General features: G+C 38.0%; 2 protein-coding genes across 2 annotated transcripts; both read right to left on the reverse strand.

Moving 5' to 3' along the window:
• Positions 1 to 5,455: 5,455 nt before the first annotated feature.
• On the reverse strand, positions 5,456 to 6,397 carry LOC123327515 (olfactory receptor 7A17-like). The gene has a single exon (XM_044948686.2). The coding sequence runs from the start codon at positions 6,386 to 6,388 to the stop codon at positions 5,456 to 5,458; it is 933 nt and encodes a 310-aa protein (XP_044804621.2). The 5' UTR covers positions 6,389 to 6,397.
• Positions 6,398 to 13,543: 7,146 nt separating this feature from the next.
• On the reverse strand, positions 13,544 to 14,548 carry LOC102394325 (olfactory receptor 7A10-like). The gene has a single exon (XM_006049608.4). The coding sequence runs from the start codon at positions 14,546 to 14,548 to the stop codon at positions 13,544 to 13,546; it is 1,005 nt and encodes a 334-aa protein (XP_006049670.4).
• Between the last annotated feature and the right edge of the window lie 7,534 nt (positions 14,549 to 22,082).

Genomic DNA, 22,082 nt, shown 5'->3' on the forward strand with positions numbered 1-22,082 from the left:
GTTTCTTTAACTTCAATTTATCTGGGAGTCAACAACAATCCTACTATAAATGCAGAATCTGATTCAGCAGGTCCTGGTGTGCCCAGAGACTCTGAATATCTAGCAAGCTCCTGGATGAGTTTGACGCTGGTGGTCCTGGTCTGTGGATCACTCTTTGAGTAGAAAGACTGTAAGCCTGTGATACAGTCAGTTGTAGACAGTTTTAGTTCTTCTGCACCAAAAACTGACTTCGCATGTAATTTTGAAGGAATAACTTATTCACTCATTCCAGAGGCTGTGGTAAATTCTGTTGGTTTCTTTTATATAAGGGTTCTTGAATGACACAAAATGATATGCCTTTGAAAAAGATTTTGTAGTAGGCAGAATAAGGACCTCCAAATTATTTCCACATCTCAATCCCAGTTAACTTTAAATATGATATTTTTTGTCACAAGGGAAGATTCATATTTCAGATTTACCAGGGCTGCTAAACAGTTAATTTAAGATAAAATTTAGTTGTTATTGAGCTTCTCTGATGGCTCAGAAGGTAAAGAATCTTTCTGCTGATGCAGGAGACCTGGATTCGATCCCTGGGTCAGGAGGATCCCCTGGAGACGGGAATGGCTACCCACTCCAGTATTCTTGCCTGGAGAATCCCATGGACAGAGGAGCCTGGCAGGCTACCGTCCATGGGGTGGCAAAGAGTAGGACATGATTGAGTGAGGATTTAGGACCCCTAAACACAGGCCACCTGTGGATAATGCCAGGTGTTCAAATGGCATCTCCTGTGTGTAGTGTGTGTGTGCCAGCAGTGTGCAGTTGGACTATAGGGGTGACTAGGTCTGGCAGAAACTCACCAGCTGTAGGTGGAGGGGCAGGAGCATAGGGCAAGTTCACCTGAAGCAGGGTCATGGATGAGCACATGAGTGCAGCCAACTCTCTGGTTTCAGTGAGGCTCTCAAAGGAGCCTGGACCAGGGGAAGCCTTACCTATATCAGGGCCTAGGAAGATGATGGTGCAGGGCAAGACTTCTGGCTTTAGCAGGGCTGCAGGAGTGCCTGAAGCCAGGTTAAGCCCACTTGTGGCAGCAGGTATGTGGGTATCCATGGGCGAATGAGCCCTCCAAAGGCAGTGTGGCTGTGGGAGACACATGGGTGGGGCAAACCCACTGACCATGGAATGGGCATGGGAGAGTGTTGGGACAAGCTCTCTGGTTTTAGTGTGGCAAAGAAAGTGCAAATTCCAGGAAAACCTGCTGGCTTCACAAGGTGAAGGAAAAACATGAAGATAGGGCATTCCATGGGCACTAGCTACCAAGGTAGAGGGAGTGCAGTAGCGGCACCTGCCAGTGATGAGCTAGCATGGTGGATTGAGAGTGCACACATGATGTGTGCCAGTGCCTCTGTTCCCAGAGAACATTTCAAGCCCCTGCACCTCCAGCAGATGCCTTAATTAACTAATTAATCTCCTTTATACACCTTCTGGGTGCTTTTCAGGTGGTGCTAGTAAAGAATCCACCTGCCAGTGCAGGAGACATAAGAGATTCAATCCCCAGTTCAGGAAGATCCCTTGGAGGAGGGCATGGCAACCCATTCCAGTATCATTGCCTGGAGAATTCCATGGACAGAGGAGTCTGGCGGGCTACAGTCCATAGGGTAGCAAAGAGTTGGATGTGACTGAAGCCACTTAGCATGCATGCAGCAGGTGCTTTTCAAACTGCTGCTTTTGTGCTGGGTCCTGGGATCAGTGAATGTGCAGAAGCTCTTTCAGAGCAGACTTTCCCTTCCCTACCGACTTTGGGGTCACCTGCACAGCAGCTCCATTGGTGTTTAGATCCTTGCACTTTGGCGACTTATCTCTCTGGTGTAGATCCCAAGGGCTCGTGTACATGATGGAAGGTACAAACCCATTTTCCTTAGTGCAAATGCGAGATCCTGCCCACTGGTGGGTTACCAACACCAGGAGTTGGGTATTTGTAGAGACCGCATCTCTGCTTCTCCTGCCATTTTTATGTGACCTTATAAGTCTTTGCTATGGAGGAAATATTCACCTAGGTTTTGGGTCTTTTTCAGAAGAAATTGATCCACATACAGCTGTCGATTTGGTGTGTTCGTGGGTCGTGGTGAGTTTAGAATCTACCTGTGCTACCATCTTGAACCATCTCCCCAAACATTTAATATTAGCCCAATAAGACTCATTTCAAGCTTCTGATATCTAGAATTGTAAGATTATGTATTTGTTTACTTTAAGCAACTAAAGTTGGAGTATTTTATAATAGCAGTAGGAACATAATATAGACTTTTTTAATATTGTAATGTAAGTTTCCATGTTACTTTTTCCATACATCTCACCCTCTGCTCCCCTTGCCCCATTTCCATAAGTCTATTCTCTATGTCTGTTTCTCCACTGCTGCCTTGTAAATAAATTCTTCAGTGCCATTTTCCTAGATTCTGTATATATGTGTTAGAATATAGTATTTATCTTTCTCTTTCTGACTCACTTCACTCTGCATAATAGGTTCTAGGTTCATCCAACTCATTAGAACGGACTCAAATATGTTCCTTTTTAATGGCTGAGTAGTATTATATTGTGTATATATACCACAACTTATTTATCCATTCATCTATCGATGGACATCTAGATTGCTTCCATGTTCTGGCTATTGTAAATAGTGCTGCAGTGAGCAATGGGAAACCCGTGTCTCTTTCAATTTTGGTTTCCTCAGGGTATATGTCAAGGAGTGGAATTGCTGGGTCATATGGTGGTTTTATTCCTGGATTTTTAAGGAATCTCCATACCATCTTCCATAGTGACTGTATCAATTTACATTCCCACCAACAGTGCAAGAGCATTCCCTTTTCTCTACACCCTCTCCAGTATTTATTGTTTGTAGACTTTTTGATGAGGGCCCTTCTGACCAGTGTGAGGTGATATCTCATTGTAGTTTTGATTTGCATTTTTTTTTAATAATGAGTGATGTTGAGCATCTTTTCATATGTTTGTTAGCCATCTGAAAGTCTTCTTTGGAGAAATGTTTGTTTATGTCTTTTTCCCACTTTTTGATTGGGTTGTTTGTTTTTCTGATATTGAGTTGTATGAGCTGCTTGTATATTTTTGAAATTAATCTTTTGTCAGTTGTTTCATTTGCTGTTATTTTCTCCCATTCTGAGGGTTTCCTTTTCACTTTGCTTATAGTTTCCTTTGCTGTGCAAAAGCTTTTAAGTTTAATCCCACTTGTTTACTTTTGTTTTTATTTCTGTTACTCTAAGAGGTGGGTCACAGAGGATCTTGCTTTGATTTATGTCATTGAGTGTTCTGCCTATGTTTTCCTCTAAGGGTTTTATAGTTTCTTGTCTTAAATTTAGGTATGTAATCCATTTTGAGTTTATTTTTGTGTATGGTGTTAGGAGTTGTTCTAATTTCATTGTTTTACATGTAGCTGTCTAGTTTTTCCAGCACCATTTATTGAAGAGGCTGTCTTTGCCCCATTGTGTATTCTTGCCTCCTTTGTCAAAAATAAGGTACCCATAGGTGCTTGGGTTTATTTCTGGGCTTTCTATCTTGTTCCATTGGTCTATATTTCTTTTTTGAGCCAATACCACAGTGTCTTGATGACTGTAGCTTTGTAGAATAACCTGAAGTCGGGAAGCTTGATTCCTCCAGCTTCAATCTTCTTTCTCATAATATAGACATTTTTTTTTTCAATAAAATTTGCTTGCTAGAATTAACTTTAAGCCTCTTCATTGGCTTACCTTGGGTAAGGGCATTTTATGTTGAAAATCCACATTAGGTAGAAAAAAAATTGAAATCAAATTAAATATATTGGTGCTATTAGTGAATTATTCATTGCATAAATATTAAATTTGCCTGACTATGATGTCTTCATAACTTTAAGATAGGATAAGTAATCTATTGTGAAAACGAAGTTACCCATTTGACTTTAAATTTTTGCGCTTATATTTCTACATCTTTATGCTTCTTGGTAATTCAGATATTCATTATTTTCATATCTATCCTTTCCAACATTCTGTCAAGTTTCCTATTACCATAAAAGAAGGAATCCTAATTGTATTTGTATGTGTATATATGTGTGTACGATTATGCCAGTTTCAAGGAAAACTGTGTGAAACACACTCATATAAACACAAAAATATTTTATTTTCACAAAATATGAACTTCCACCCATTTTATTTATTTCTTACAGTATCCATATGAAGTTGTATTTAGTATTCCACATTAACTTCAGAAATAAAGAAATTGAGCCCCAGGGAGCTTAAAGTTTTCACAATTACATGCAAAGCACTTAAATATATGTGCACTGTATTATTATGTGCAAATGGAAACATGCAGTACATTCTCTTAGTTTTTTTATAACTCTTATAATTCATCGAATTGTGCACTTTAAATCTGCAGTTATTGTGTCCCATCTCTCTGCAGTCTCCCTCCCTCCCCCCATCCCACTCCTCTAGGTCATCACAGAGTGCCAGGCTGGACTCCCTATGTTATATAGCAACTTCTCATCAACTATCTATTTTACACACAATAGTGTGTATATGTTGATGCTACTTTCTTGATTCGTCCCACTCCCTTCTTCTTGCACTGTGTCCACAAGTCCACTGAAACAGGTCTTTGAGAAGAAATCATTTTTAAGAAATCAAAGTTGTCCCGTGTAAGATAATGGAAAATTTTCAAACATTTCTGATTTAAACTTGGGAAAAACTTTGGGCATGTGTGAATATGGACAAAGGGGAAAATGTCTATATAAAATACAGAGTAGAAGCTTAATAAACTGAATGACAAATTGTGTCGAGGAGTTGAATTCAAAGAAATGGGCATTCAAGTAAATAAATAGGAGAAAGTTCTACCTCAACAATCAAAACAGTGAGGTACCACTTCACACTGTCAGAATGGGCATCTTTAAAAAGTCTACCAATAAAAAATACTGGAGGGGGTGTGGACAAAAGGGAACCCTCCTGCACTGTTGATGGGCATGTAAATTATTGGAGTCACTAAGGAAAACAGTATGGAGGGTCCTCAAAACAGTAAAAATAGAATTGACATATAATCCAGCAATTCTACTTCTAGGCATATATCCAGGGAATAGTGTAATTTGAAAAGATATATGCACCCCAGCAGTCATTGCAGCACTATTTACAATAGCCAAGACATGGAATATATATATATATATATATATATATATATATATATATATATATTCAATAACCTGTGACAAAACCATTATGCAAAAGAATATGAAAAATAATGTGTGCTGCTGCTGCTATATATATGTGTGTGTGTATATATATATATATATATAAAACAATCACTTTGCTGTACAGTAGAAAGTGATACTACATTGTAAATCAACTATACTTCACTCAAGTAAATTTTAAAAAAGCAAGAATAGCACCTTCTGCTTCTGAGGTTTTGAGCCCTATAATCATGAGTATTTCTTCAGCCCCAGGACAATTGGACCTTATATAACTGACATTCCAGTGATTCTTTTCAAAGCCCTCTTTATGCCTTTATTTCTGAGACTGTAGATAAAGGGGTTCAGCATGGGTGTGACCACTGTGTACATCACTGAGGCGATTGCACTTGAGTGTGAGCTGTAGGTACCTGTGGAGCTAAGGTACACTCCTAAGATAGTACAATAAAATAAGGAAACAATTGAGAAATGAGATGCACAGGTAGAAAATGCTTTATACTTCCCATGGGCTGATGACATTCCTCTCATGGAGGAAACTATCTTAGAGTATGAGTAAAGAATACCAGTGAGGGAAGCACCACCCAACGTCCCAGCTGCAAAATACATCACCATGTCGTTCAGAAATGTGTCAGAACAGGCAAGTCGAACCACTTGCTTGATTTCACAGAAAAAATGGGGGATTTCCACGTCTGTACAGAAGGACAGCCACAACATCATTAAGCTTTGGCTTAAGGAATTCAGGGCACTCATCACCCAGGACACCAGCACCAGCAGTGCACAGAGCCGGGGATTCATGATGACCATGTAGTGGAGAGGCTGACAGATGGCCATGAAGCGATCATAGGCCATCACAGTCAGGAGGAAGTTTTCCAGTGCAGCAAAGAATAGGAAGAAGTATATCTGGGTGATGCAGCCTTCATAAGTTATAACTTTGCTCTGTGTCTGTATATTATTCAGCATCTTTGGGATGGTGGTGGAGATGAAACAGATGTCTACAAAGGACAGGTTGGAGAGGAAGAAGTACATGGGGGTGTGGAGATGGGTATCTGAGCTGACAGCCAGGATGATGAGCAGGTTTCCGAACACAGTGGTCAGGTACGTGGAGAGGAAAAGCCCATATATGAGAGGTTGCAGTTCTGGTTCATTTGATAATCCCAGAAGAAGAAATTCTGAAATTTGTGTATCATTCACTGGTTCCATGTGGTGGAGATGGCTACCAGGAAAAAAATTAACATGACTAAGTTTCTCAAAAATTGTGATTGGAAACCTAATTGAATTCTGCAATATATACTTTGCATTAGAAGTCAGTATCCATAATTTGGTATGGAACTTTCCCCTTCAAGGCATGCTCTTATGCCTTCTTATTGTGCATCCAGCCTTTTGTCCAGGTTGTAAGGTATTCTACACTTTTAATAAGAAGTTACTGTGACACATTTGAGGAATGTCAGTTGAGGTCTGACCAATATCTAGGCAAAATGTACAATAGTCTCTATAGTTCTTCAGTAATGGAGAAAAAATATAAAGAAAAAAATCCTACAAATTTTCAGATGGTGACAGATGCAATGAACAAAAAGGAATCAGATATAACAAAATGGTTAAAGGTATATTATTTTTTACTCAGTCATTCAATTATACTGGAAAATATTTGATTGGAGACCTCATGGAAAAATGGGTGGGAGACACTAGGTTATCTGGTTGAAGTGTGTGCTGGTCAGAGTGAAAAGCCAGGGCAAAGGACCTGAAAAACAGTTGTTTCAGAAAGTCAAGGTTAAAAAGTAAGCCACTGTGTCCAGGGGGATGTGCAAGATGGAGAGTGATGCTAGTGTCAGAGAATTTGGAGGAACGAGGTGTCCTTCCTGCAACAGCTGAGACTTCAAGTCACAGGGAACTTAGTTCGCCATATTTTTACCTGAATTTTATTAATTTTGTTTCCAAGAGATCCAGTGATTAGAAATGAATCCCTTCCTCATTCTTTTCTTTTCTTTTTTTATAATTTATTTTTATATATTGGTTTATATTATAAGGACCTCATACCGAAGATCCTTATATGGGGACTCAGGCTTCCCAAGTGGCACCAGTGGTAAAGAATCCACCTGTCAATGCAGGAGACATAAGAGACATGGGTTGAATCCCTGGATCAGGAAGATCCTCTGGAGAAGGGAATGGCAACCCATGCCAATATTCTTACCTGGAGAATCCCATGGACAGAGGAGCCTGGCAAGGTACAGCTCATAGGATTACAAAGAGTAGAACATGACTAAAGCGGCTTAATACACACGTATGTGTACATGGGCTCAGGTATCCCTTTTCTGCCTTGGGAACTGTTCATGCTCCACAACATGCACACTTGCGTGCACGCACACACACACACACACACTCCTACTGGAGTAATGCTACTCCCAGTACACTCTGAGCCACAATAATTAGGAAAACAATGACACAAAGCAAGCTGTCAATGTTTTGTCAATGTCAATGATTATCTTTGCTGCAAAATTGTAGCAACAGTACCTAAATTCCAGTCACTAAGTCTCCCATGGACCTGTGAACATGGGTGGGCCTCTTTTTTAACATGACCATTTTATGTCCAGTATTCAAAGAAAAAAAAATATCACTTTAAAAAACTGAAAGGGGGAGAAAAGGACATGTAAGGGGGAAAAAAGTTCTAATAAACTTAGGTAATCCGTAGAGTTTGTGGTGAGTATAAAGCTTCCTTAGTTTTGGTGACATTCCAGCCCCTGTTCTATCCCCATGTTACCCAGAATAACAAAGCAGCAAAAAAGCATTTTATGTTATCAAATATCTGACAGATTTCCCATCAGGAAAATGAGCAAAGCGAATAAACCCACAATTCACAAAGTGAAATAAAGTTCAACAAAAGTGGAGGATTTAAAGAATGATTTGGTAAAAGAATTTCTAAGTGATATCAGCTGTAAAACTTTTGTAGTTTGAAATTTTAGATTTACATTTTGGATCTGCACATATTTGCTGTTTGAACATGGAGAGCCATTGGAACCTTCTAAATGTTAATATTATTACTCAAATTATTGGGATAGCAGTACTCACAATAAGATAGTTGACAGATTTAGTCTATATACGCAAAACGTTTAGAATAGTTCCTTCCTGGTAGTAAATGAATGATTTACATCACCTCTGGTGATGAGATTCGGATGATTTTTCTCTTTTTCCTCTCAAATCTTTCCATTGCTTTCCCACATCTTAGTCCCCAATCCCCAGCCTTATTTCAGTTTCCGGTCATCTTTCCCATCTATCACAGGCTGGTACAGGGCCCTCTATCCAATATTCATATTAAGCTAAAGAAGTCTTTCTATATTACAAAGCTGACTGTCCAACTCCCTGACTTAACTCTCACTAGTGACTCCCCAATAAGGAATGGACCACAAATTCCACAACTTCAAACCCCAGCCTTGACTCTCCCTGAATGAACCACCAACTTTACACTCGTGCTGCCCTTACTCACCTTCATCTCATGAATATTGAACTTGAGCCACAGATTCACTAGATGCCACAGGCTTGAGTCTCAGAGCATATATGCACCTGTTCCCTCTGCTTGGAGAATCAATCACTGGTCTATAGGGAAAATTTTCACTTATCTCCGTATTGAAAACTCCATCTCCTGTTTTAGAGACGGAGTTTTGGACTTCTCCTACATGAACTTTAAAATTATTCCCACAGAAAAAGGACAGTTTATCTAGTGATAATTTAGATAAAAGGTTATCATTGTGTGATTTTTATTAATTCAATATTTTCATCTAGACTGTGAGTGCCTTGAGGCATGTATCATTATCATACATACTCCACAACCCCCCAAACTTAGTTTAGTTGGGAAAAGTAGCTGAATAAATAAATTATATATTTCATAAAGCAATAAAATAATATGTTCTCTCAGAAACTGTGGATGATTAGGGAAGAAAAAGAAGCAGGTAAATGCTAATGTACGTATGGGAGGCATGCTGGAGGAATGTTTTCCATATTCTTAGATTCAGATTTATTAGAGTGTCAGACTATAGTTTGTAAAAATAAAATAGGATATAACAAATTAAACACAGAAGGATAGAGTGCATTGTATTAATACATGTAAGGAGTTTATTCTTTTTGTCCAGCAGTTCTTGTGTGTGTATGTGCATACACATGGGTGCATGTGTGTTAAGTCACTTCAGTTGTGTTTGACTCTTTGGGACCCTATGGACTGTAGCCCCCCAGGCTCCTCTGTCCATGGAATTCTCCAGGCAAGAATACTGGAGTGAGTTGCCACGCCCTCTTCCAGGGGATCTTTCCGACTCAGGGATCAAACACATATCTCTTCTGTCTCCCGCATTGGCAGGTAGGTTCTTTACCACTAGTGCCACCTGGGAAGCCACATGCACAGGTATATTCCCTGGTTGCCTGTGCACACAAGCTGGATCACATGTAAAAGGTGTGTTTTACTCTGGGACACATTCTGAAAAGCTTCTTATCCACTGCAGGTAATGCAAGAATACTTACAAGAGAGGCTAGTCCTTAAAAGGGTGAGAAGCAATGTGAATAGAGCTCAAGGGAAGAGTTCAGTTGCAGAGAGAACAGGTAGCACCGTGGGTGCGGAAGTCAGACTCCAGGGACCACATGCTGATTGCACTTTTATTCCTCCACTTGCCTCATTATGGCATTCACATTAGAACCTTGACTGAATTTTTTTTTTCTGTATTTATTCCTGTGTATTTGACTACACATATTTTCATACATTTCAAAGAATGAGGTAATAAGATAGTGGATGAGGATGTCACATCTCTCAGTTTTCTTATGTGGTATCATTGTCATTCTTGGACTTTGAGTTTGAATCTCTTTTTGCTAAAACCATTGGTCACATCTCACTTCTGTTTCTGATTCTTGTCCCAAACGCAAAGATCTCCCTACAATATACTCTATAAAATCCTACCCATGCCACAAAACTTACTTACTCTTTTCTCATTTGATTTATACCTAAGGACATTTTTGTCATACATGCATTTTTTACTATACTCTTTTTTCTCCATGGAAATATGAGATCCAAAGCAGAGACCTCACTTGCTTTGTTCACTCTAATGGTTTCATAATGGTGTGCATTTATACAGAAACAAATATTTTTGAAAATTTAATTTTCAAAATAAAAAGAACACCAAGGGAAACAAAACCAGATTAAATATATTGGATTCAAAACAAAGATATTAAGCAAAATAGAATGATATAATAAAATGAACTTCTGAAAGAAAAATATAAAGTAGTAATAGTCACATTAACACAGGTTTTAAATATAATAATATGGGTAAAAATTTAAAAGAGAATAGAAAATGCAATTTAAAAAATAGTTCAGGAAGTTGTATCTAAATTTTTAATTTCAACCTACACAAACATAAATGGATTAAAATATGCTTATGAAAAACATATAAGTGATCTTTAATTGTATGCAAAAGCACATATTCCACAAGAAGGCAGCAAATAATTGCTCTTTTTAAAATAGACTACTCACAAAAGGCAAAAGGTGGCAGAAACAAAAAACATGTGAGATTATATGGTAATGCATATAACAGGTGGTTTATTACTTCTATGGATGCATAGAAGGACTGCAAGAAAATCAAACCGGTCAATCATAAATGAAATCAGTCCTGAATATTCATTGGAAGGACTGATGCTGAAGCTGAAGCTCCAATACTTTGGCCACCTAATACAAAGAGCTGACTCATTGGAAAAGACCCAATGCTGGGAAAGATTGAAGGCAGGAGGAGAAGGGGACAAAGAGGATGAGATGGTTAGATGGTATCACTGACTCGATGGACATGAGTTTGAGCAAGCTCTGGGAGTTGGTGATGGACAGGGAAGCCTGGCATGCTGCAGTCCATGGGGTCACAAAGAGTTGGACATGACTGAGCGACTAAACTGAAATGAACTAATGGATGCATAAGAACTTTTGATGTTTAAAAAGTCAGTGGTTTGGGAGAATGGCATTGAAACATGTGAAATATCATGTATGAAACGAGTTGCCAGTCCAGGTTCGAAGCACGATACTGGATGCTTGGGGCTGGTGCACTGGGACGACCCAGAGGGATGGAATGGGGAGGGAGGAGGGAGGAGGGTTCAGGATGGGGAACACATGTATACCTGTGGCGGATTCATTTTGATATTTGGCAAAACTGATACAGTTATGTAAAGTTTAAAAATAAAATAAAATTAAAAAAAAAAAGTCAGTGGGAGAGAGGATAAAATACGACCAATTGATAGATTTAAAGATCCCAAACTTCTAAGCTCTCATGCAACCCAACAACAGATATATTACATTTACATACATGATTTAAATTGCAAAGAGTAAAAATTTCTAAAAAGAATTTGTAAATCTTTGTTTAAAGAAATGCAATTAAAAAACCAAGAACAAATAGAGAATGGGGAAGTGGTTGGAGCTTAGAGCAGTTTGGGGTGAAATGATACCTGAGACACCTATATGTGAGGGAAAGAGTGGGGAGAGAGAAGTTGCATGTATCTATTTCAGCATAGAAGGCTTGTCAAGGTATTTAAAATACATCTCATTCTCCCCCTCATCCACATATTGAAGTGTTATTCCAGGCATTTTCTCTCAGAGCTGGAGATGAAATATATTATAAAAGAAGTGATACAGAAAAAAACCTGGAAAAAATAAAACAATCTGAATCCAGTGCATAAAGCAAAGAATATGATAAACAGTTTGTGATAAAGCAAATGGTTAATAAACCTCCAAATATATCCAGTCTTCGAGGTAATAAACAGTTGCAAAGATAAGCTCTTTACCATCTGTCTGTTTGCATATTAAATTTAATTGTTTTCAAGTGAATGCTCAATGTAAGAGAAAATTTTGTGAAATGTGTATCAAAAATTGTAGTTTCCAGGTAATAGCTATGCTGTTGGTTTGACTCTTTGTGACTCCATGGACTGCAGCACACCAGCCTTCCCTGACTTTCACTATCTCCTAGAATTTGCTCAAATTCATATACCATCTTAAGAATTTTAAAAATTAAAACAATGTCATTATTTCACTGCAAATTCCTCTTTATGTAATAGTTTATTTTCCTACCCTAAATCTCCCTGGAAATGTTCAAATTTTACTGAGACCACTGTGCTTCCAATTTATTTTTTAATTTCATATAAGTATATTTTCATTCTTATCACTTAATTATCACTAATAATCATGTACTGCTGAATCTGATAGGCAATTTTCTTTGAACATATTAAATAAATTGATTATAAATCAGTTAATCAACCATGCACGTAAACAGAGAGATCTGTTGGCTATTTGCCAGGTATTTGGGTTTCTAAGTGACTGCAGGCTAATGTTCTTAGATTTCATTTTCTGTGGCTTTATCCTGAAGTGTCTACTGGGCTCTAAGACTTACCTGGATGGAAAGGTTGAGATGGAGGTCTCTGGGTGAAAGTCCAAAACTTCCCCAGGTGGTTGATGGTGGAGAATGAAGCTCTGTTCCCAGATAAGAAAGAAGTAAGAAGCGAAGTATGGGTCGCTGAGCCAGACTCAGGAATCCAAATGCACAAACCATGACTTCTCCAGCTCAAAGTGGAACATGCTTAGACCTAGCAGCAGTGGAGATATTTACAGCTCTGCATATCCACTCTATTTTCTCATTAGCACATTTTCCACTGTTACTCCAACCCCAAGCACATTTCCCCCATGGGAACTTATCTGGACAGAATGGAAATTTTCTGGGCTGATTTGTTCCCAAGAGACCAGTTAGATGTCAAGTGTATCCAATGCTTATTACTACTCCATGAACTCTTCTGGATTCCAAAGTTATAACACTGAACCTTTTTATAGTCCTGAGACAAAGATTTCTCCAAAGCTAAGTCTGATTGTCCCATTTGTTCTTTAAAAAAGTCCATCCAATGAGGACTATACAATCAGAACTCTCATTCTAAATTTTCAGAACTGTTGTTCAGAGGGGTTAGACAGATCATGTAGATATAAAAATCCATGAGAGGAAAGACTAAAATATCTTACAGTAAAATCTGTAGACTGAATATCTTACACTAAAACCTGTAAGATATTGATGAGAAAAATTGAAGAAGACAAAAAGATGAAAAAATATAAGGTGTCCATGGCTTGGAAGACTTAATATTATTGAAATGCTGATACTACCCAAAGCATTCTATAGATTCATGCACGCTCTATCAAAATTTCCAAAACTTTATTCATAATAAAGCTCAATAAATTGAGTTCCTTAAATTGTGTAGATGAGTTGAATTCAAATAAAAGGAAATTCCTGAAAATAAATGGACAAGTTCTCCTTCCAAAATCTGGTTAAAACATAGCAATTTCTGGCTCCATTTATTTAAATCCTGCAATCATGGGTAGTTCTTCAGCCCCAGAACAGATAACACTTTTATACCTGCCTTCCTATTGATTCTTTCCAGAGCCCTCTTTATGTCTTTGTTCCGCAGACTATAAATGAAGGGGTTCAGCAGGGGTGTGACCACTGTGTACATCACTGAGGTGATTGCACTTGAATGTGAGCTGTGGGTAGCAGCAGAGCTAAGGTACACTCCTAAACACGTACAATAAAATAAAGAGACAACTGAGAGGTGAGATGCACAGGTGGAAAATGCCTTATACTTCCCCTGAGCTGATGAGATTCTTTGTATTGAAGAAACTATTTTGGAATATGAATAAAGAATCCCAGTGAGGGAACCACCACCCAATATTGCAGCTACAAAATACATCAATATCTCATTAAGAAACATGTCAGAACAGGCAAGTTGAATCAACTGATTAATTTCACAGAAAACGTGGGGGATTTCCAAGTATGTACAGAAGGACAATCTCAACACCATTACACTTTGTAACAAGGAATTCAGGGCACTCATCATCCAGGACACCAGAACCAGCAGACCACAGAGCTGGGGGTTCATGATGACCATGTAGTGCAGGGGGTGACAGATGGCTACAAATCGGTCATAGGCCATCATGGTCAGGAGAAACACGTCCAATACTGCAAAGAGTACGAAAAAATACATCTGGGTGATGCAGCCTTCATAGGTTAGTACTTTGCTCTGTGTCCTTATGTTCTGCAGCATCTTTGGGATGGTTGTGGAGGTGAAACAGATGTCTACAAAAGACAGGTTGGAGAGGAAGAAATACATGGGGGTGTGGAGGTGGGAGTCTGAGCTGACAGCCAGGATAATGAGCAGGTTTCCAAACACAGTAATCAGGTACATGAAGAGGAACAGACCAAATACGAGGGGCTGCAGTTCTGGTTCCTCTGAAAATCCCAGAAGAAGAAATTCCAAAATTTTTGTCTCATTCCCTGGTTCCATGTGGTGAATGTGACTATCAAGAAACAAAAATAACATGACTAGTTTTCTCAGAAATTAGCATTGTAAACATAGCTTAAATTCTATAATTCATATTTTGCATTTAATACTAATATCTATAATTTTCATATGAAAAATTTCCCTCAAGTGATCCCATGTGCTATCTCTGAATACTTCATCCCACATTCAATCTTCTCCCCATAAAATCATTTATTCTATACTTTGAAGAGAAATTGTGTCATATATTTGGCAGTATAAATTGAAGACTGACTAACTTCTGGATAAAGAGTATACAGTGCTGATATACAATAGTTCATACAGTTCAATGATGGAGGAAGAATGGAAGCAAATAAGAAATTATAATAATTATCAGATGACAGGCACTGTAAAGCTAAAAAAAATAAGGTGTAAAAAAGAGACTTAAAGGGTGTATTAATTTTTTGTAATAAAGATAAGCTTTCTTGGTCCTGGAAACCTTTCAATCCTGGATACCCAGAAGGGTAAAGAAGCAAAAAGCATTTTACCAAAAAGAAAGGAATGGTATATTTATATGATCAATGTAGAACATCCTACTAGAAAAATTGACAAGAGGAATAAATTAAAAATTCACAAAGGAAAGTATTGAAACTACAACAAAAATGGAGGGTTTTTAAAATTTTAATTGTAATATTTTAATGAAGAATTTTTCATTTTTATGTTATCCATGAAACACTTTTTAGTTCCGATTCAAATTCTAATAAAATTGATTTAGAAACATGAAGTGCTTAAAATACAAAAAATAAAAACAGAATTTATCTGAATTACACAATTTAATTCTTAAAACTAAATGAAGAATCTCTAAAAATAAGGTAAACTCTTCTTTTTTTTAATATGATATTATACATGTTTTAATGCCATTCTCCCAAATCATCCCCCACTCCTTCTCCCACAGAGTCCAAAAGACTGTTCTACACATCTGTGTCTCTTTTGCTGTCTCACATACAGGGTTGTCATTACCATATTTCTAAATTCCATATATATGCTGTATATATACTGTATACACTGTATTGGTGTTTTTCTTTCTGGCTTACTTCACTCTGTATAATAGGCTCCAAGTTGCTCAGTCGTGTCTGACTCTGGCGACCCCATGTACTATAGCCTGCCAGTCTTTTCTGTCCATGGAATTCTAGAGGCAAAAATACTGGCACTCTGGGTAGCCATCCCCTTCTCCAGGGGATCTTCCTGACCTAGAGATCAAACATAGGTCTCCCACATTGCAGGCACATTCTTTACCATCTGTGCCACCAGGGAAGCCCTAAATACATTTAAATGGATTCAAACATGTTTATGAAAAAGAAATAAGCAATAAATTAGTTGAATGCAAAAGCATGTGTTCCACAAAAGGGCAACCAATTATTGCCATTTTAAAAACAGATCTACTCATAAAAGGCAAAAGGTAGCCCTAAATAAAAACGTGTGGATAAGATGGCAGTTCACATAAATGACGGTTTATTATTACTAAGGAGGCAGAAGAATTTCTATGTTTGAAAAGCTTTGGGAGGGATGCCAAAATATGACCAACTGATAGTTTTGACCACTTCCAGTTTATGCACTCTCATACAACCCAACAAATGCAGTAAACACACATACAAGAATTAAATATGGCAAAACCAATACAATATCGTAAAGTTAAAAAATAAAATAAAAAAAAAGAATTAAATGGTGCATAGCTAACTTCCTTTAAAAATGATAACCCTTTGTTTGAAAGAACGCAATAAAAACAAGAGAGACTCATATAGGGAATCTGGAGTAGGGGAAGCGGTTGCAGTTTAGAGCAACCGTGAAATGGAGCCACGGAAATGGTGCCTGACACACTTGTGTTGGGAAGGGAAGAGTGGGGACAGAGAAGCTCCCTGTATCTCTAGTTTCAGCAACAAGACATGTCAAGGTATCTAAAATACATTTCATGCTCCCTTTCTTCCACCTGTTGGAATGAGTTTCCTGACCTTTTCTTAGACATAGGAGAAAGAAATTATAAAAAAAGGGGTGTAGACAAAAAAAAAAGAAAACTAATAGAACACTCAGAAGCCAGTATGTGAAACAATTTGCATGGACAGTTTACAGTAGGGCAAGTAAATAGCTAATAAGTCCCCAAATATATTCAGCCCATAGGTAGTGAACTAATTGCAAAGTTAACCTCTTTACCATATGCCTGTTTGTATAGTATATGCAATTTTTAAACAAGTGAACACTCAAATCTGAGTAAAGACTCTGTGACATGTGTGCCTCAAGAACTGTATTTCCAGGTAGTTACCACAGCCATTGATCTGGATCTTCCTTATGAATGTGCTCCAATATATTGCATCTTAAAAATTAAAAAATGAAAAAATAAATTAATTAAAATAATTTATTTAATAAATTAAATAAATTTATTTAATAAATTAAATTAATTATTTAAATTATTTAATAATTGAAACATGTATAATATCATGTATGAAATGAGTCACCAGTCCAGGTTTGATGCATGATACTGGATGCTTGGGGCTGGTGCACTGGGACGACCCAGAGGGAGGGTATGGGGAGGGAGGAGGGAGGAGGGTTCAGGATGGGGAGCATGGGTATACCTGTGGCGGATTCATTTCGATGTTTGGCAAAACTAATACAATATTGTAAAGTTTAAAAATAAAATTAAATTAAAAAATAAATAAATAATTATAATAAATTTAAAAATTAAATAAAATGTCACTTCACTACAAATCACTTCTAACCAAATCATTTATTTCATACTCCCATCAATTGCAAAAGTCCTTGGAAACATTCTAATTTTACTGATCACTATGCCTCCCATTTCTTCTTGAGTCTCTTCCAACTAGATTTGCATTCATATATGTTAATTATCAACTGTAATTCTTGTATTTCTGAAAACATAGGTACTTTCCTTTTAAGTTGTTAAATACATTTGTTATAAATTAATCAAGCAAACAAGCAAATATGGAGATCTCTTGGCTCTGGGTCAGTTGCTTAGGTTTTCAGGTGACCCCAGATAAATAGTGTTGAGTTTCATTCTCTGTGACTTTCTCCCTCAGTGGTTATTTCTTGCTTGGACTCACCTGGGTGGGAAGTCTGAGAGGAAGGTCTCTGTGTGCAAGTCCAAATTCTTCCCTGAATGGTTGATTATGTTGATTGAAGTTCTGTTTTTAAACAAGAGATGATTAGGAAGCATTGAAGCAAAACCAGACTTGGGAATCTAATTGAAAAACCATGCCTTCTCCAGCTCAAGATAGAATTGCTCAGACATTGCAGCAGAGAAGATATTTATAGTTCCTATGTTTTCTGTATCTCCTCATTATTTTCAGCACGTTTTCCATTGTTACTCCAACCCTTGAACACATCATTTCCTCAGGGAAACTTGTCTAGACAGAATGGAAATTTTCTGTGCTGATTTGCCATTCCCAGGTGAACAGGTTAGAAGTCAGGTGTATCTGATTCTTATTGTTACTCCATGAAGTCTCCTCTCTCCCAGAGGTCTGACATTGAAACTTTTTACAACACTCGGTCAAAGTTTTCTTCCATGTCTAAGTCTGAGGAACCTGTCTTGACTATGTCACTTGGCCCTCGGAATCACTGGCTTGTGATGGGAACACAACTCCTGATATCTCCAGAAAATTACTGCTGCTTCTTCGATAAGTGAGAGAAGTGCATGCCTTTGTTATAAAACCATGGGTAAAATAATCCTAGGCTTCATAATGCCTTTAACACATCAATAGGATTTACATGCTTTAAATACATATGAAAAGTTGATTTTAGTCTTTTATTTATAAAACATTTGCTAATTAATAAGATATCCACTTAGATCTTTTAATACACCATAGGCTGAGCTTAGAATCTTACATATTATTTCATTTATTTTTTGCAATAGTCCATCTTATGAGGATGTACAATAATGAGCCTCCTTCTAAATTTGCAGCGATTGCAATTTGGGTGATTGGCCCAAAACTTACGAGCTGAGTAAGGTGTGTGTTTTGATTAGAACATGAGATATTTCTAGTTCTCTCACTCCAGGCTAAGGCTTCTCCATCAGAGATGATTTCATCTTCTGAAGACACTTGGCAATATCTGGAGACATTGTTGATTGTCATATCAGGGGAAGTGCTACTCACTGACAGTGGTTCAGGCCAGGGATACAGTTCAACAGTCTGCAAAGTAAAAACTGACCCCACCCTAGAGAATTATCCAGCATAATGTCAACAGTAGTGAAGTTCAGAAACACTAATCTGAGCAAGCACTTCTTCCAACATAGATGCAAACATGAATCACTAGGGTATCTTGTTTAAATGAAGATTCAAATTTGGCAGGACTTTTAAAGTGCTACACTCCATATGCCAGTAAATGTGGAAAACTCAGCAGTGGTCACAGGACTGGAAAATGTCAGTTTTCATTACAATCCCAAAGAAGGGCAATGCCATATTCTAACTACCATACAGTTGTGCTCATTTCATATGCTAGTAAGATTATGCTCAAAATCATTCAAGCTAGGATTCAGCAGTTCCTGACCTGAGAATTTCCAAATGTGCAAGCTGGGTTTCAAAGAAGTAGAGGAACCAGAGATCAAACTGTCAACATTCTTTGGATCATGGAGAAAGCAAGAGAGTTCTAGAAATAATCTAATCCTGCTTCATTGACTACAATGAAAGCTTTGACTGTGTGGATAGCAAGAAACTGTGGAAAATTCTTAAAGGGATGGGAGTACCAGATCACCTTACCTGTCTCCTGAGAAACCTTAATGTGGGTCAAGAAGCAACAGAACTGGACATGGAACAACTGACTGGTGCAGAATTGGAAAAAGAATATGTCAAGGCTGTAGAATGTCACCCTGCTTATTTAACTTCTATGCTGAGTACATCATGTGAAACACCGGGCTGGATGGAGCACAATCTGCAATCAAGATTGGTGGGAGAAATATCAACAACCTCAGATATGCAGATGATATCACTTAATGGAAGAAACTGAAGAGAAACTAAAAAGCCTTTTGATGAGGGTGAAAGAGGAAAGTGAAAAAGCTGGCTTGAAATTCTATATTCAAAAAACTAAGATCATGGCATCCAGTCCCATAACTTCATGGCAAATAAAAGGGAAAAAGTGGGAGCAGTGATGGATTTTATTTTCTTGGGTTCCAAAAACACTGTGGATGGTGACTTCAGCCATAAAATTAAAAGATGGTTTCTCTTTGGAAGGAAAGCTATGGGAAACCTGGACAGCATATTAAAAAGCATTGACATAACTTTGTCAACAAGGGTCCATATAGTCAAAGCTATTGTCTTTCCAGTAGTCATGTATGGATATGAGAGTTGTTTCATAAAGAAACCTGAGCACCAAAGAATTGATACTTTCAAGTTTTGGTGCTGGAGAAGACTCTTGAGAGTCCTTTGGACTGTAAAGAGATCAAACCAGTCAATCCTAAAGAAAATCAACCCTGAATATTCATTCATTCAGCAACAGTCGTTGCTGAAGCTCCACTACTTTGGCCCCTTGATGTGAAGGGCCAGTTCATTGCAGAAGACTCTGATGATGGGAAAGATTGAAGGCAACTGAAGAAGGGGGCAGCAGAGGATAGGGTGGCTAGATAGCATCATTGACTCAATGGACATGAATTTGAGCAAACTTGCATAGATAGTGGAGGACAGAGGAGCCTGGCATGCTACAGTCCACGAGGTTGCAAAGAGTAGGACATGACTTAGCAACTGAAAAACAACAACAGGGCTGCCCAGAGACCCCACATGTATAATAAATTCCCAGATGTTGTTGATATTGTAAGTCTTACTCTGTGGACCACACTCTGAATGTCAGTACTGTGGTCCAGAGTGAGGTGTAGGTCTTTTAGGTCTTCTCTATTAAGAATCTTCCTTTACACCTCTGGTCTGATGTAAGATGGTCAAATGTTGAACTCAGTCATTCTACTACTGCATATACAATTTTACATGTGCCTCTTGGGTATTTCACTCTTGGTATGAAATAATTTTGACCTGCACATCCTAAGTGGGTAGATTTCACCTAAGCAGTTATTGTCTAAGTTGATAATATTTTAGATATCACAGAAAATTACTTGGCACAGACAGATGCTCAATTCATCGCAGCTGTTATGACTATGTCTGAGTTCAGAATTGACTAAAATCATTGGGATTCCAGAGAATCTCTTAAAATAAGAAGGGAGTGCAGGAATACTCTGATCATGGATTGAATTGTGATTTTAAAGGCATATCTCCTCCCAGAATTCCACACAGGGAGGAGAGTGTTTGAGAGCCCACCATTCTGTGCCTTGTTCTACACAGGGACATAAACTCTGACCCCCTCATGATGGCTCCATATTATCTCAGGAAGAATTTTTAGACTCTCTCAAGCTATTTTACTGTGTATACAGTCTACTCAGAATATGTGCAAAGCTTCCATTTCTTGGTGAATCATCGTATTTCTCCAACTCTTTTTATTTTCCTTTGTTGGAAGTCTGTAGCATAGAATTCATAAGCAACTGATGTCAGTAGTAGTATGAAATACTTGTGTTTGCTTCTGCCTTGAGTAGAATTTTTATTTTTCAAAATTACTGCATTACCCCCTTATTCTCTTAAAAGGAATGTACCTCCCATCTATTACTTTGTGCCTTGAAGGTACAAGTGGGAGGAATACATGTCCCCATTTGTGAGTCTTGACATGACATGCTCAGAGCCTAAGGAGAAGCTGTAAGAGGCTTTGGAAGAGGCCACCCTTTCTATTACTGTTACTGTTCCCCTCTATCATGAGAATGGGCATTTTCCACCTAGGAGCTGGTCCACTGGTATGGCTCCCAGACATGCAGGTAGCCTAGCACAATATGGACAGAGCCATAGACATTTTTCACCATGCATTTAATATGATAATAGGTAAACAATTGTTATTTTAAGCCACCATGTTTAGAGAGTTGCTTGTTGCCACAGCAAAATTGACTACTATACTACTTTGCATACATACTAAGTCCCTTCAGTCATGTCTGACTCTTTGCAATGCAAAGGACCATAGCCCACCAAGTTCCCTTGTCCATGGGATCCTCCAGACAAGAATACTAGAGTGAGTTGTCATGCTCTCCTCTAAGGGATCTTCCTGTTCCGGGGATTGAACCCACATCTCTTGTGTCTACTGAATTTGTAGGTGGGTTCTTTACCTCCAGTGCCACCTGGGAAGCCCTATGTCCCTATACATAATGTTTAATGATAATTAATATTTATCTACTAACTAAATGGATGCTACAGGATACAGACCTGTTCAAGTATGTATTCTCATGTGATGTGCACATGGGAATAAAGTCTCTAAAAGAAAAACCACAGCCTGAAACATTTCAAATATTTAAAAATTTAATCCTGAGTACTTTCATCCAGTCCCCACTGGTTTAATTACTGATTTATGGAATGATAATAAAACAATTACATGAATACCTTATTTTCTGAACTCAAATTATTCTCAGTTTCCTTCCCAAACTCAGGAAGCAAATAGAGTTACATACCAAATTGCTACTTGTACTATTTGGGGAGAGAACTGGCAACTCACTCCAGTATTCTTGCCTTGA

Source organism: Bubalus bubalis, chromosome 9 (assembly GCF_019923935.1).
Source record: "Bubalus bubalis isolate 160015118507 breed Murrah chromosome 9, NDDB_SH_1, whole genome shotgun sequence".
Classification (NCBI taxonomy): domain Eukaryota; kingdom Metazoa; phylum Chordata; class Mammalia; order Artiodactyla; family Bovidae; genus Bubalus; species Bubalus bubalis.